At 33.4% G+C, this 18,114-nt stretch overlaps 3 protein-coding genes across 3 annotated transcripts; all 3 read right to left on the bottom strand.

The window, feature by feature from the left end:
- Window positions 1-8,503: 8,503 nt before the first annotated feature.
- Window positions 8,504-12,651, bottom strand: LOC132312688 (uncharacterized). Its single transcript, XM_059811151.1, has 4 exons — window positions 12,522-12,651; window positions 12,201-12,283; window positions 9,743-10,095; window positions 8,504-9,617 (listed from the first exon to the last, which is right to left on the bottom strand). Exons 3-4 carry the CDS (start codon window positions 10,085-10,087, stop codon window positions 8,958-8,960), a joined length of 1,005 nt encoding a protein of 334 aa, XP_059667134.1. The 5' UTR covers window positions 10,088-10,095; window positions 12,201-12,283; window positions 12,522-12,651; the 3' UTR covers window positions 8,504-8,957.
- On the bottom strand, window positions 10,451-11,335 carry LOC132314535 (uncharacterized). The gene is made up of 3 exons (XM_059813389.1): window positions 11,174-11,335; window positions 10,854-11,082; window positions 10,451-10,770 (listed from the first exon to the last, which is right to left on the bottom strand). The coding sequence occupies exons 1-3, from the start codon at window positions 11,333-11,335 to the stop codon at window positions 10,451-10,453; spliced, it is 711 nt and encodes a 236-aa protein (XP_059669372.1).
- Window positions 12,652-15,960: 3,309 nt separating the features above from the next.
- LOC132314534 (uncharacterized) lies at window positions 15,961-16,344 on the bottom strand. The gene has a single exon (XM_059813387.1). It carries the CDS (start codon window positions 16,342-16,344, stop codon window positions 15,961-15,963), a length of 384 nt encoding a protein of 127 aa, XP_059669370.1.
- Between the last annotated feature and the right edge of the window lie 1,770 nt (window positions 16,345-18,114).

Here is an 18,114-nt window from a genome sequence, read left to right as displayed (position 1 = left end):
TCTCCCAAACCTCACTGTTCGTGAATTCTCTGTATACGTGAATAGGGTTTTCTTAACCCTAGGCAGACTTATAATGACATATATATAACCTTCTAATAAAACCTAATTCTAGTCATATGAGGAGTCGGCAAAGAAAAACAGAACAAAAAAAATATAAAATACATATATGTATATAAGTCGGCTACCCTAATCCAACGTGATAACCCTAGAATCATATTATACAATGAATAATGAATATTAGTACTAATTTAATTATTAATAACTACTAATAATTAAACTAATCCACATATACATATATACCCATATATATATATATATATAAACATCCATGGGTAATAACCGTACCCTGTTAATCCATACCATCCAATCCCATCCTTAAACAAAATCAAACATTTTAATGTAAACAATTAATTTAAACATTTAATTCAAGTTATCTTCATATAATTTCAAGTAAACAAATAATGTCAATTAAACAAATTAATCAATTTAAACAATTAATGCAATGCCACATAAGCACATAATGTAAGTAAAACAAATGATTCAAATACACAATTAAACAATTAAACCAATAATCAAATAATGAATATAAAAATACAACAATCACAAATTAAAAATACCGAGACTATCCTTTTAAAATTAGGGGTATTACATCATCCACCCACATAACTACATTTATATGTGATTACAAGAAATATAAATCATACAATTAGGAAACAGTAACAGAAATAACACGTAAAAGATTAAAGTCATACCTCCCGAGCTGGATACCTATAGAATTGTCGACCATAATTTTTTGGAGTTCGAGCCCTATACAGATGCGTAGGACCTCTACCACATGCACATTGTGGTCGCTCACCTTCAAGCCTATACATAAGTGCGCCTACAAGTACTAAAATATTTAATATTTGATGTCCTAATATAATTAGTTATTACAGCTATCCATATTGTATGCATGTGAGTTTAATTTACGTAATATAATTAGTTATTATAGTTGTCCATATTAAAATCCTATACACTATTACACACTATTATAATTAGTGATTACAGTGCTCCCAAATTAGGTTCGTAATACGATCACGATAAATATCCATCTGTCGTATCTGTGTATTAATAGCACTGATGACCTCAACAATGTCATCCATATCAGGTTCATTTTGTGAAGTAGAAGATTTAGGGGTTTCACCATAAAAAATTTCATCAGATTCACCTTGGGATCTTATGAAATTATCCAATATACAACACGCTATGACAATAAGAACTTGAGTATCAAAGTGATAAGGGGGTATTTGCTTCAATATAGGGAATCTCATCTTTAGCAACCCAAAATATCGCTTTATGATATTTCCTCAATGATGAATGCCTAAAATTACACCCCTCTTCTCTACCACGTGGTCCTCTAGTATGTTTACGATATTCCTGCATGTGGTAACGTTGACCCCCGAAAGGGGCCAAAAACCCTGGTTGATTGGAATACCCAGAGTCCACCAAATAATGCTTACCTGTCATGTTAACTACTAAAAATTTAACTTAACGTATTAATAATGTTAATATAAATGTGGAAAGATTATTTCTTACCTTCGGGTGGAGATGGAAAATTCAAATTCTCATTCTGAATGCACTCATTTAAAATCTTCAAATCATTAGCAGACCCTTCTCACCTTGCTAGAATGTATATGAATTCATATCAAAAGAACACACGTCCATGACATTTTGGGCCGTATCACCCTCCCTTTCTACCACGAAAGGGTATTTGTTGGTCGACTAGCACTACATCATGGATATGAGTACCATCTATGGCTCCTACACAATTCTTAAAGTATGAGTAAAACTTTCAACTGTTCTTTATCTATTTAGGAATTTCGTTCAAATCCGGGGAAATAATAATCTTAGTCCATAACTCACAAATTAACTTTATGACAACATGAAAGTGATATGAAATTATGGATGTATAGTGTTGGAATCTTTCAGTAACGACACGATTCCTTTCATTGTGAGACACGGTTAGTAGAAAAATGGCAACTTGTTCTTCTACTGTTACAAACGTAGAATCTTTTAACCCTAACAATTTCAACTCGCGACACAAAGCCCTAAAGGTATTGGGGTACATCCGAAAATTTTCATAACACCTATCTTTATGTCCATTTAAAATTTCGAATACGTAAACTTCCCCTTGTAACATGGATTCCCTACAACATTGCTTATCAAAATGTTTATGGCTGTGATCAATACAAGAATTCCCTCCTCATCATCATCATCATACATGGTTAATATTGTCCTTATATCCAAATCTACTATCTTATTTAAGAATAAACAGAAGCAGTTATTGTAATAAAAATTAATCAGCACAATGATATAAGGACAATGGAAAATTAATACAATAGGATAAAAAACAACAAATCATATAATTATTCAGCAATAATGTAAAAGCAATACATATAGAATATAAATAGTCATCCAGCATTAATGTAAAAGCAGTAGATAGAGGAATTAAATACAATCTTCCAACAGTAATGTAAAAACAGTACATAAAGAAAATTAAATACAGTCATCCAACAATAATGTGAACGGAGTTATAAAATAGTCATCCAAAAACACATAAAAGTAAGATAGCCAACATATCGCAGAGGCTGATTCATCACCCACCAACCTTCCTCTCATCTGGAATGTGAAGAAATATGTCCCTCCACACCTTATCCTCACCAAACATCCTTATGATCTTAGCATAATGGGTATCATCAATCCCCACTAATGTGTTGAAGATCCTAAGGCATTCCTCAAGCTGGGGATTCATTTTCATTTTCTTTTTCTTTTTTATTGGGAGATTCAACTTCAGGCATTTCTTTAACACGAGATGGTTGACAACTTGAAGATGATTCTGCTATGGCTTTGGCAATTTTATCGGCTTTCGCGCTCCCAATATCAATCAAACATGCCATCACTTGAGACATTGTGGAGGAAAAACTTTATTTCTTAGGTTTCTTAGTTATAGGTTTGGGAGTAGGACTGAGGTCAATAGGTCCTTCTACATTAGATCGTTCTACATTAGTCATGTCCACATTGCTCTCAATGTTATGAATTGCAACGTCATGTGTTACCACTTGAGACATTCTTAGCACTTGGTGAGGTTTGGGTGCTTTTGTAGAAGTATGAACATGCTTACCAGTAGCATGTGTATCCCTAAAAATCCTTACCATCTACTCATAATTCTTATACCCGTTTTTTTTTTTTTACCATTCTTGAGAACCTACACGTTATTAGCTTAAAATTATTGTTCATTAAACCCTTTTAATACTAAATCACTAATTACTAACTTTATGTATGGTAAGTAGACACGTATTGAATCGAACCCATGTTTCAGCTTCCAACTCAATCATCCCAGTTTCATTGTTGTATCCTACACCAGTCTCAAATAATATTTGTTTGCAATCTTTGTACAGTGTTCTTATTGTGTTGAATTTTTGTCTATATTGGTCCTTCGTGTACTTCTTTCCAGTTTCCACCAACATTGCGTCCACAATATGTGTCTACCCAATTGGATTAAAAGTCGTGCCTGTAAGATTTCCTTTTTCAACCTCTTCTTCCATCGAGAGTATGAATTTCTCTTGATGGGCAATACACCAAACAACGGCATCGGCCTGTTCAATAATTACAACGTCCTCACCATTCTCACCATCAAGAGAATGAATGTCTCTTGATGGGTATTGCTCAACATTGTCATTATTCATGTCCATTTGATTATTATTAAATAAATTGAACAGTTTAGTAAATTATTTATATCATACTAATTTTAAAGTGATAATTCAATGGTACTACATTATATAAGAATTAAAAATTAAAAAACAATTCAGTCATATTATTAATAACCACATTGGGAGCTCAATCTTAATGCTATCCCCCATAAGGTTGCAAAATTATTTGTTACTTATGTACAATATGATTAAACCCATGATCAGATTAGGAAACTAAAAACCCATGATGGTTTAATATGTCCCATAACATCGATCACTTAGATTTATGTATATTATATGTGTGTGTGTATATATATATATATATATATATATATATATTGTGGGTGGGGGACAAGAGTGTTATAACAATAACATAATTCAATTGTGTTTTGACTCATAATTCAACACATCAATGATAACTAAAGAAGCTACTGTCTGTGAAAGACTTCAATCCAACTACGAAATGTCCCAAATCATTCATTGTTATAGTGTACAGTAATTATGGAGTAGAATAGAAGACTACTTCAACATGTTCTTCCTATATACCAAAATCCTGCTACTTAAGAAAAAAGAAAGCCTAAAGCCTAAGAAATTATAAAATACAACCATGAAATTAAACTATCATAAAATGTAGATTTTTGACTCTTTTTTTGTTTAACAAAATTTGAAATTAATGAAACCCGCACAAGTATGCGAATTGGTTGAAGCAATAATCCTGGATCAAAAGTCTTGAGACTCGATTTTGAATCTCCACTATTTTGTAAACTTTATTTACCAAATGTATGTTGTTTGTGAATTTTTTTGTATGCATCCATATGAGTTTTGATTTTAAAATATTAACAAATTCAAGCCTCTGAACCCTCCAAATAAAGTGAACTGTTAGTCCACCCATATATATCATGAACATTTATAAATTGATTATACAAAACAAAACAAACTTGCAATTGTAAAGAGTTTGGGATAGATCACTGAAAATTATTTCTACAATTGTAACCACCTTGTTGCTATAATGAAATAATGAAAAGAGGTGATGTGATCAGTTGTCAGTAATACATATCATAGGTACGATATGTGTGAGTTTGACCAATAGCTTGGATCGGTTCTCTTGCTAATTAATAGTGGTTAAATTGGCTCATAAAGGCAAAAATATCGACCTAGGGTTTCAGAGAATAGAGAAATACCTTCGATTTGCTGGCCACCAAGCTAGGGTTTCAGAGAGTAAAGAGAAACGATAGGAAAGCCGAGGCCGAGATGAAATTGGTCTTTGCTTTTGAAAGATTTGCAGACAAAAAGGCTTGATTTGTGGTCTACCAACCCCGATCTGCAACAATAGAGAGAAATGAGAGGCGCAATTGAAATTGCCTCAACCGACCTACGAGAAGACAGACAACTGAGAGGTGAAAATGGAAGGAGGTAGCTGGTGGAGGAGCTCTGCCAGATCGATGGTGGAAGATGTTGTGTATGGAGTTACCTACAGTTGGATCGCCACTGAAATCGCCTCCAAGGAGCTCTGCAAAGAGAGAGAAAGTGACGCTTAAGGGTCCGTTTGGATGGCGATAACGTTATATGTTATGGTTTGGTACGATATGAAAACAACTGTTTTGGTATTGGTATGTTTTTAGTAGAAATCGGATCCATGTTTGGTAACGATTGTTTTGTTTTTAATAATTGTATATCAGAAACATGATAACGCGTTTGGTATTGTCATGCGTTTTAAGAAATCCAAAAACAAAACACGTTTGAGAATAGTGTTTTGTTATTAAAAATTCTGAATCAATAACAGAATACCTGTTTGGTAAAGACTGTTTTGTTTTGTTTTGAAAAATTATATATATGAATACAATTATAAGTTTATATGTAAAATAGTCCATTTTTCTTTATGATTTGAAATAATTTATGGAAAAAAAAAAAAAAAAAATCTGCATTAGAGTTGGGAAATTTTTTTTTTGTTAAATTTACAAGTATAATGGCAACCAAACTACTTTGTAATAATGAATAAATCTGCATAAACATGATTAATGGCAACCAAATTACAAATCTAACTTTGTAATAATCTTTCAATGAGAGTAGATCTTTGCACTCCATTTATCTTTTTCTTTTGGCTTGCATTCCATTTAACTTTGTTTTGTTTCATATATATATATATATATATATATATTCATGAAGAATGTGAGAGAGAGAGAGATCCTTGTAGTTAAAACTAACAAGAAACAAAGCCAAAACGTTAATCGTCTTGAATTGGTCAGAGTTGAAATTTGGTGAACATTGAAGCTTGTAAATAGTTTTACTTCACTTAGATTAGTTTGAAATTTTGCAGTGGAGGTCCTTCAAATTGGTAATATTTTTTTTTGTTTAGTCATAAGACCATTTCCCCTTTTGTTGAGTATTTATTTTGATAACGGACTTGTGAATATTTCATACAATATCCAACCATAAGCAGAATTGATAAATATGAATAAAGATTAAAAGTAAGCAATCAAGGAAGATCCCTCTTACAAGACTGAACGACATTCACATATATACTTCCACGTATAGTTTTGCTTTATACATCACAATCTTAAGAACTTGAGTGTTGCATCATTCACATATATACTTCCACATATAAGAAGCTAGACATTTCTTTAAAATATTTGAAAGTACACACACACTTCATTACACTTACAAAAAATGTACACATAATTGGAGATCACTAATATTCATTCCATAAAATGTACACCCACTTTTTTATACTTGCATAGGCCTCCATTTGATTAACTTAGAGATCACTAGCTTTCTGGAGTTGCAGCAAGTAGACAATGCTTCCTATCAATCCCGCTGGTGCCACTGCCTACAACTTACTTCCATGTCCTTCAATGTAGTAGCAAAAAATGAATTTGAATGTAAAACAAGACATTACCTATAGTAGCAAAATATAAAGCAGAGTTAAATTAAATTTTTATTATTTTTTTTAAAAAAAATCCGGCATGACTTCCCCTTAAAAATGGACATTTCCAAAATTTCAAAACACAATAAACCCAAGGGACACCGCCCACAAAATTAATTCAATAAGGGACACCGCCCACAAAATTCATTTAACAAGGGACACCGCCCACAAAATTATTTCAATAAGGGACACCGCCCACAAAATTCATTTAATAAGGGACACCGCCCACAAAATTATTTCAATAAGGGACACCGCCCACAAAATTCAACTAACAAGGGACACCGTCCACAAATTTAATTCAAGCAAGATATATCTAACCTTCTTTCAGGCTAAGCTGCAAATTTGGAGTGTAAATGACCTCATGCAAAACAAAACACATGAAGAACATTAGAGAAAAACAAAATAACACACGGTAGGAATGAAATAATTAGAAGTAGTAAATAAGATATATCTAACCTTTTTTCAGGCTAAACTGCAAATTTTGAGTGTAAATGACCTCATGCAAAACAAAACACATGAACAACATTAGATAAAAACAAAATAACACACGGTAGGAATGAAATAATCAGAAGTAGTAAACAAATATATCTAACCATTTTTCAGGCTTAGTTGTAAATTTAAAGTGTAAATGACCTCATGCAAAACCAAACACATGAATAACATTAGAGAAAAACAAAATAACACACGGTAGGAATGAAATAATTAGAAGTAGTAAATAAGATATATCTAACATTTTTTCAGGCTTAGTTGTAAATTTAAAGTGTAAATGACCTCATGCAAAACAAAAGACATGAACAACATTAGAGAAAAACAAAATAACACCCGGTAGGAATGAAATAATTAGAAGTAATAAATAAGATATATCTAACCTTTTTTCAAGCTTAGTTGTAAATTTAAAGTGTAAATGACCTCATGCAAAACAAAAGACATGAACAACATTAGAGAAAAACAAAATAACACACGGTAGGAATGAAATAATTAGAAGTAGTAAACAAGATTTATCTAACCTTTTTTTTTTCTCTAATGTCGCAAATAGAGTGTAAATGACCTCAGTAGCAAATTTTACAAATACGCTAAGGCTTCATTTGGATACGGAGGAGAGAAAAGAAAAGAAAGGATTAGAAGAGAAAAGAAAAGAAAGGGAAAGAAAGGAAATGATAGCTATAATGTTTGGATAAATAGGAGAGAAAAGAAAGGAAAACATAATATACTTGTTTGGATAAAACAGAGGAGAGAAAAGAAAAGAAAGGATAATAATGAAATTACTATATTACCCTTTTATATATTTTGATAAATAATCATTCATAACTTGATAGCATACTGATTTTTTTTTTTTCTCTCTCTCAGTTTCATTGGAAACTAAAATTAATAATAACTAAAAAAACAAGATAACTTGATAGCATACTAGTGTTGTTGTTTTTTTTTTTTTTTTAATAAGTAACTTGATAATATACATATAACTTGATAGCATACTTCGAAGATAGATAGATATGGGTGTAAGATTTTTTTACCACATTTTCTCATCTCTTCATAAACTTTAGGGTTTTTTTTTTTTTTTTGGATAATTAAAATAATACTAAATAATTAATACCAACTAAAAGTTAGTATATTCTTTATTAATAGACAATTTTACTATAAATCAATGTATACACGTAAGATATGCAATACATTGTTCAATTATGTATCACATGCTTCTTAACTTGGATAAAAGAGTGCTACATATATATGGTTCTTCTATACCTGTAACACCACAAATATGTAGCCACACCCCTAATTCCCTGTGTTTAGATCAATATTTGCTTGTCCCTTACATAGGTAAACAAATTTTTTTAAAAGAAGAAGTAATATATATAAGTAAAAAATCACTTCTCAAACACTTCTCAATTGAAGACAGAATAGGCTCAATTCACAAAAAGTAAAATTATAACAAAACGACACAACAAATCACTTCTCAATTGAACACAATATAGCCTCAATTCACATCCAAGCTACATTCACACGCCTAGTATAACATAGTACACAGACTTTAATCCATTATAGTTTTTTGTTTCTACATTCACACGCCTACTCAGGAATTCATCAAGACCTTAAAAAAAAACATATGCCATCTTCAACACACCATACGAAGTTCTATAGAGCTTATATACCAAAAGCTCCATAACAAAAAAAATAAAATAAAATAAAATAGATACAAAAAAATACATAATTAAACTTAGACATAATACCAAGTTCTACTAATTGTTCCAAAATATTACCAACTTAAAAGACATTGTCAAAAGTTAGTATAACCGAAACCATTATCAACGTCAAGAATCATTGGACATCAGTTCCTCCAGGAGTATCTTGCGAAGCACAGGTGGGCAACCAATAAATTGTGTCATTCTCTCAGGATGGTCACGCTTAGTCAGAAAAATAAAGGCCTTAACAGCTGCATGCCCCTCTAATCCAATTTCCGCCAAAATCTTAAAGAGTTCTTCTTCATATTTTCCCTTTTGGTTGCACTTCTCATAAATATGGTTGAATGTTTTGTGAATATCATTTCCCTCTTTTAGAGAAGCAGCCACACCTCTCACTATTTCAATTATTTCATTATCTCCATCAACAGTCGAATAATTCCTTTTTCTCTTTCCTTTTGAAGAAGTGGAATGGGAAGGTGCACTTGAAGGTGTTTCAGGAGACATCATATTCATATTCTCAAACTCATGATCCATAAAAAATGTATTATCCAAACTTACTTCATTCCGGGACACCATGTGATCAATAGCATCAATGCTCTCCATTAGATCATCATTAGGACTTGACACCCTTTCATTACTCTTCTCTTTTCCTTTTGTTGCCCAATCATTAATCCTCTCCTTAGCAGTGGCTGCATTAGACCCAGTTGCCCTATCCTTGCCAAATAAATCCAGCAACTTATCATAGTTGCAAATTGGAGTAGTTTTCCATTTCTCCGCTGCTGGATTTGACTGTTGGCGAAACATAAAAAAAACTACATTATCATTATTTCAAGCTAAAACAAAGGCAGAATAAAATGTAACTATTAAAAGAAAAAATAAATAAATAAATAAATAATCTCAATTAAATAACTAACCTCAATTAATGAAGCCCAAACTTCAGGTTCAGCATACCACATTTTTGTTGCTTCACTCCAAGCAAACCCACTCAAACCAGTTTTGAATAAGTCAAAACACTCGTTAAATGTTTTCTTTATTGTTTTCAATCGATTCTTCACTTTATCTTTGTTGATATCGATACCTAATCTTTCTTTCAATTCATCAACAATCTCACTGTAAGCTTTTGTTGTAAATGTACCATCAATCATATTCCCCTTCACAAATTGATTGTGCAATGCATCTACAAAAATATCATCCATCTGTGCAGTCCAAACACATCTATCTCTCTTCGACCCACCACTTATGTTTAATTGATTACTCATTCTTATATCTACATAAAAACAAATACAATAGAAAGAAATGAAGGAAAAAATAAATCATTTAACTAAAGGTAAACAAAAACTGTATGCAAGGTAGGAGTTTATAACAAGCTATAATTAGCATTCTACATCTCCAAATGAAGCACTCTGACATAAAATAAGTTACAGAAAAATTAAACATAAGCAAATAAGTTTTAAGTTATTGCAACCAAATAAAACATTTCAAGTATCACACATAATTAGCTACATAGTCATGCCACATGTGAGAAGTTATTGAATCTCTCAAGTGTTCTCCCAAACTATGATCTTCACTTCTTTCCATTGGACCATGCTCTTCATGTGGAGTTTCATTTAAGAGCTCCCGATCTACTTCATCAAAAGGCTTTCATCCGGATCCATACCCATTAAATAGTTGTGTATGATGCAACAAGCTAAAATGATATCAACTTGAGTTTTAACATCATATGTTGGTTCAGTACTGCTTCCTATGATAGGAAATCGTTTCTTCAACACACCAAAAATTCTCTCAATAACATTGCGCAATGATGCATGTCGAAGGTTGAATAACTCTCTAGGATTCTCTGGTCGGCGTGAGGCATATTCTTTTAAATGATAGCGCACACCTCTATAAGGCGTGATAAGTCCAGCCTTTAATGGATACCCGGCGTCAGCAAGATAAAATTTTCCTATTAAGAATAATAGTAATTAATATTTGCTTCGTATTAAAAAAAATATCTTAAAGATTTTAGTTAATGATAACAAAAATTACCTTCCGGAAGTATTAATTTATCTCCTTGTCTTTTTAGTGCACTAGCCATAACTCTTGAGTCTGAAGCGGTACCCTCCCATCCAGGTAAAACATAGGTAAATTTCATGTCAAATGAACAAGCTGCTAACACATTTACTGTTGGATAATTTTTCCTACCACGATATCTGGGTGCATCTTCGTTAGATACTTTCACACGAACGTGTGTTCCATCAATTGCCCCAATGCAATTCTGAGATAAAATCATTATAATAAAAATTTTATGTAATAGTTTATAAAATCGTTAAAATTGAAGTATTAAGTTAAGTACTAATCATGTTCACCTTGAAATATGGATGAAACCTATCATTATTGAGTATTTCTGGGGGGACGTCCAATCCACTAGGTTGCTTGAGGAACTGTCCTTCCAATGAGATTACTGCTTTTAACACACTATGAAAATGACGGCTTATGGTTTCACCAGAGCGACAAAAGAAAAATGACATTGTCCGATTCCTCACATTATGTGATATAATGTGCAGAAATTTAGCAACTTGCACGTTTTGTGGGTCGAAGACCACCATCTCTTATAAGCATCTCACAGAAATTTTGAAAAGCTTCTGGTCCCATACGAGTAATGTTACGACATTTCTCACTTACCCTAAGCTCGTTCATTAGTTTATCCCGTGTTATTTGTCTTTCAATCTCTGATTGTGTAATAGGTTTATCTACATAGTTTCTACGTTTTTTACGCTTAAACCAATACACGGCAAGGAGAATGACTAGAGTTGCAATTTGGCGTCGTCTTTGTACCCACATAAGATGGAAACGCAGTATGTCATTTTGTTGTTTGTCCATCTAAAATTGTAAAATGCAAAATGATATATTAATAACCAGAAAAAAATGTAGTACTGTTACTTTTTGTATATATCTACAACTAAAATCTTGTGTTAACCAGTAAGCTGTTTAAAAAACAAAAAAAAAATCTCAATGTGCTCAAATCATTTAATATTGATGACAACTTCAATGTGCTCAAATCAACCCATATGATGGTAATCTTCAATGAACCCATTTTAGCTCATCTGATAAAAGCACACAACCACCACATACTACTGTATCACGGCGAGCAAAGAAGAGCGAGAGCGCTAAAGACTGTAATAGAGATAGGAACGTAATCCACTAATTAACTGAAATCCAAAAATTGATTAAGACAGCAAATTCATATTAACCAATTTCTTCAAATTTTCAAACTTAAATTTCCATTCACTAGCTTCAATTCAAAATGCCAAATTGAATATGAGAAACACCAAATAATTAGTAATTAATTTACTTATAAAGAACACAGAAAAAAAAATGAAAACAATTGAGTACCTTATATTTGCAAAAGAGAAGTCTTCCAACTGAGATCTAAAAGTGGCGAGCTGCTCTTCACAAGATCAATTCGTATATTGATTCTGAAATCAAAAAATAAGAATAAAAATCGATGAAGTCAGATTCATGTGTTGGCGCCAAGCCCTTATGCCGAGGTTCCCCTATCTTGGCAACTCAATCTAAGCCGGGGATGGATAGAAACAAAGACGACGAGCGGAGCGAACGATCAAAGTGATCAACAAAGGATCGACCAAATGTACAAACACAAAGACACACATATATATACTTGTATAAATAGAGAGAAATAGATTGGAAACAAACCTAGCAGCAACGGCAGTCTGCAAATCGCCTAACACACCTTCGCGTCTCCAATTGAGGATTCCAGACCTAGGGTTAGCGTTTCTTCTTTGAGCCGTGTTAAAGAGCCGAAGCCGGAGACGCGAGAGAAGAGATGGAGAAGCTGCTGCGCCCTAATATAGAATTTGGAAGGCTAATTTTGTCTTTTGTTTGCTTTCTCTTCCTTTCCCCTCAAATTTTCTCAATTTTGAGGGGATTTGATTTTACTGTTGTGGAGGGATTTGGAGGGATAGCCTATCCCTCCAAATCTTTCCCAATCCTTTCTTTTCTCTTCTATTCCTTCCATCCAAACACACTTAACACTATCCTTCCCTTTCTTTTCTCTCCAAATCCCTCTAAATCCCTCAATCCAAACGAGGCCTAAAGCTCACTCCCAAAATGACAGAGAAGATAACACAACAGCAACTAATACGTAGTTCAAAATATACCATTTAAGTATATATTACATACCAAATGAAACACAGGAAATTAACTAAATACATATTACATGTCATATATTACAAAAGATGGAAGTTTATCTAACTTCATCTTTCAATAACAACGATAATGAGCAACAAGAGGACAATCACAATAAATATGATTGTGATAGCAAGACATCCACAACCTAGGAAGAGCATGTACTTCTGTCTACATTGTTCATTTTGAATCATTGCAATGACTCTGTCCAAGTCAGATTGAACCTGTTCTTCAACTTGTGCACCTTGGTGCAACTCATCCACCCACATAAATGCATTCATATGTGACTACAAGAAATATAAATTATACAATTAGGAAACAGTAACAGAAATAGCACCTAAAAGTAATTGACCATACCTCCCGAGCCGGACACCTATAGAATTGTCGACCATCATTTTTTGGAGTTCGAGCCCTATACAGATGCATAGGACCTCTACCACATGCACATTGTGGTCGCTCACCTTCAAGCCTATACATAAGTGCGCCTACAAGTACTAAAGCATTTAATATTTGATATCCTAATATAATTAGTTATTACAGTTATCCATAAATAAGGAGCATCTGAGTTTAATTTACGTAATATAATTAGTTATTACAGGCATCCATATTTTAATTCTACACACTATTAGACAGTTTTATAATTAGTGATTACAGTGCTCCCAAATTAGGTTGGCAATACCATCACGATAAATATCCATCTGTCGTATCTGTGTATTAGTAGCACTGACCACCTGAACATCGTCATCCACATCAAGTTCATTTTGTGAAGATTGAGGGGTTTCAGAATCAAAAATTTCATCAGATTCACCTTGGGATCTTATGAAATTATGCAATGTACAACAGGCAATGACAATAAGAACTTGAGTGTCAAAGTGATAAGGGGGCATTTACTTCAATATAGCGAATCTCATCTTTACCAACCCAAAACATCGCTCTATGATATTCCTCAATGACGAGTGCCTAAAATTGTACACCTCTTCTCTACCATGTGGTCCTCTAGTATGTCTACGATATTCCTGCATATGGTAACGTTGACCTCGGTAAGGGGCCAAAAACCCCGGTTGATTGGCGTACCCAGAGTCGACTAAATAAAACTTACCTATCATTTTAAGTATGTTAAGTATTAAAGTTAACGTATTTGTAATGTAAAATGCACAAATATGAAAACTTAAAATTTTTACCTTCGGGTGGTGATGGAAAATTGAAATCCTCATTCTGAATGCACTCATTTAAAATCTTCGAATCATTAGCAGACCCTTCCCACCCTGCTAGAATGTATGTGAATTTCATATCAAATGAACACACGGCCATGACATTTTGAGTCGTATCACCCTTTCGACCACGAAAGGGTATTTGTTGGTCAACTAGCACTACAGCATGGATATGAGTACCATCTATGGCTCCTACACAATTCTTAAAGTATGGGTAAAACTTTGGATTGTTCTTTATCTCTTTAGGAATTTCATTCAAATCCGGGGGAACAATAATCTTAGTCCCTAACTCACAAATTAACTTTAATACAGTATGAAAGTGATATGAAATTGTGGATGTAGAGTGTTGGAATCTTTCAGCAACGACACGATTCCTTTCATTGTGAGACACGGTAAGTAGGAAAATTGCAACTTGTTCTTCCACCGTTAGAAATGTTGAATCTTTCAATCCTAACAATTTCAACTCACGACACAATGCCCTAAAGGTGTTGGGGTACATCCGAAAATTTTCATAACACCTATCTTCATGTCCATTTAAGACCTCGAATATGTAATCTTCCCCTTGTAACATGGAATCCCTACAACGTTGTTTATCAAAATGTTTATAATAGTACTTATATACGGCTGCGATCAATACAAGAATTTCCTCCTCATCATCATCATCATAAATGGTTAATATTGTCCTTATATCCATAGCTACTATCCTATTTAAGAATAAACAGAAGCAGTTATTGTAACAAAAATGAAGCAAAATGGAAAAGACATACCAAATCATACAATTATCCAGCAACAATGTAAAAGCAATAGATGTAGAACATAAATAGTTTTCCAGCATTAATTTAAAAGCAGTAGATAGAGGAATTAAATATAGTCTTCCAACAATAATGTAAAAGCAGTAGATAAGAAAAATTCATTACAGTCATCCAACAGTAATGTAAAAGCAGTTATAAAACAGTCATCCAAAAGCACATAAAAGTAAGATACCGAAGAAATCATAGAGGCTGATTCATCACCCACCCAACCTTCCTTTCATCAGGAATGCGAAGAAATATATCCCTCCACACCTTGTCCTCACCAAACATCCTTATGATCTTAGCATAATGGGTATCATCAATCCCCACTAATGTGTTGACGATCTTGACGCACTCTTCAAGCTGGGGATCCATTTCTTTTTCTTTTTTACTGGGAGATGTCACTTCAGGCATTTCGGTAAATCGAGATGGTTGACAACTAGAAGATGATTCTGTTATGGCTTTTGCAATTTTTTCAGCTTTCGCGTTCCCAATATTAGTCAAACATTCCATCACTAAAGACATTGTTTCTGAAAAAGTTTCTTTCTTCTGTTTCTTAGCTATAGGTTTGGGAGTAGGACTAAGGTCAATAGGTCCTTCTACATTAGGTCGTTCTACATCAGTCATGCCCACATTGCCCTCAATGTTATGAATTTGAGCTTCATGTGTTGCCACTTGAGGCATTGTTAGCACTTGGTGAGGTCTGGGTGGCTTTGTAGAAGGATGAACATGCTTGCCAGTAGCATGTGTATTCCCAAAAATCCTTACCATCTGCTCATAATTCTTACACCCCTGTTTTTTTATTTTTTTTCCATGCTTGAGAACCTACACGTTATCAACTTACAATTATTGTTCATCAAACCCTTTTAATACTAAATCACTAATTACTTACTGTATGTATGGTAAATAGACACGTATTGAAATACTAACCTTGCACAATCGAACCTATCTTTCAGCTTCCAAGTCAATCATTCCAGTTTCACTGTTGTACCCTACACCAGTCTCAGATAATATTTGTTTGCAATCTTTGTACAATGCTCTTATATTATTGAATTTTTGTCTACATTGGTCCTTCGTGTACTTCTTTCCAGTTTCTAATAACATTGCGTCCACAATATGTGTCCACCCATTTGGATTAAAAGTCGTGCCTGTACGATTTCCTTTTCCAACCTCTTCCTCCATCAAGAGCATGAATTTCTCTTGATGGGCATTACACCAAACAGCGGCATCGGCCTGTTCAACAACTACAACATCCTCACCATTGTCACCATCAAGAGAATGAATGTCTCTTGATGGGTATTGCTCAACATTGTCATTGTTCATGTCCATCTGATTATTATTAAGTAATTGAACAGTTTAGTATATTGAATTGTGTTTTGACTCATAATTCAACACGTCAATGATAAGTAAAAAATGTACTGTCTATAAAACACTTCATCTCACGAAGAGCAAGGTGAAGGAAAGTGGTATATAGCAGTATAACACACAAGGTACTGTCTTTATCTCTTTACGAAATTTCAGGGAAATATTATTGCAAGTACATTTCACAGAAGTAATACCTCTGGATGGCAACAATCATATTTTTGTTTCAGATGTGTGCATAATATACTGAGAGAATATTCTAATCATTTAGTGCATGGTGAGTGTTCCAGTAAATAAATGTATAATAGTATTCTTTAGGCCATTCTTTAGAAACTTAATTGTAACCCTATGAATTTTTGTATAATATCAACAAATATTCGAATGTGAATTGACAAGATTTGACAAATTATCAGTGCATTTTTTTCAAAGAGATGTAAATGTTTATTCTTTTTCTTATATTACCAATGAATATTCAAATATTCAACAAGCGATTCGTTCTCTATTTAGTTATGTGAACAAAAGTTCGTGTTCCTCTTCTGTTGATTTAATTTCTTTTTTGGATTCTTTGGGGCCTTAGACCCCGGTTTCTTTTATGTCTACGGGACGAGTTCCCCTATTGAACGCCTTTTTAAATATTATTACTTATAAAAAAAATAAAATAATAAGGCTATTCTTTTTAATAAATTAAATTCAGTTTTAATGCATTTCTTGTGGAAGGGTAGTTCTTTAATGAATGCTGGTTCAAAAGTAGCTTCGGATGATGTTTGTTACCCTAAAAAGGAAGGTGGTTTGAGTCTTTGGAGTTGAATGCTTGGAACAGGGCCGCTATGGCTAAGAACTTATGGGAAGTTGTTCAAGTGATGCCTCAATCTCTATGGACTGAATGGGTTAAAGTTCATCTCCTTAGAAATAGAGACTTTTGGTCTATTAAAATTCCTCAAAGTAGTTCTTGGAGCTGGAGGAAAATCTTACAAATTAGAACTAACTTTAGAATGTTTATTATGCATCAAGTGGGTAAAAGGACACACACTTGGTTATGGAATGACTATTGGCTCCCTATGAGCCCTATTGTGATGAGAATAGGTAATAGAGTCATCTTTGACTCAGGTTTACAATGAACAAACAACTGTGGCTGATATTATAGTTAATAACCACTGGCAGTGGCCTCAAACCAACACCCTTGAGCTTATTGAGCTAAGGAATGCCATACCTTCAGATTTCCAGCCTTTCTAAATAATGATCAAGTTATTTTGTTACCTAGTAAGGGGCAGTTTACCATTAAAACTGCTTGGGAAAATATTAGACCTAAGAAAAATGTTGTTGCTTGGAATGAGACTGTTTGGTTTAAAGGAGCTATTCACAAGCATTCTTTTATCTGTTCGCTTGCCTGTTTAAATAAATTGCTAACTCAGAACAGGATTTGGATTTGCCTGAATCTGTTTTGAGGATCTAATGCTTTTGCTTATGTTGTGCCATCTCTTACTCTGCAGCAGGCCTGTTAGCTCTGACCAGGTCTGTTGTGTTTTTTTTTTAGGTGTATTCTTCATAATATCAGGGTTGTCATTTGGATTTCTTGGTGCTGTAGCTGGAAGTTGTTCTGTTATCAAGATTAGTACTCTAATTCTTGTATTCTCAAGTCTTGTTCTGTTTTTTACATTTAGGGTCTGTTTTTGTTGGTTATGGTCTTGTGGAAAGATAATAGTGAAACTCCATTTTCTGTTGATATTTGAATTCCCT

Source organism: Cornus florida, unplaced genomic scaffold (genome assembly GCF_030987335.1).
Source record: "Cornus florida cultivar Cherokee Brave unplaced genomic scaffold, ASM3098733v1 CherokeeBrave_3.0.0_Hap2_Chr06, whole genome shotgun sequence".
Lineage (NCBI taxonomy): Eukaryota > Viridiplantae > Streptophyta > Magnoliopsida > Cornales > Cornaceae > Cornus > Cornus florida.
Note: the sequence above shows the minus strand (reverse complement) of the source record. Positions and strands in the feature narration are given on the sequence as shown.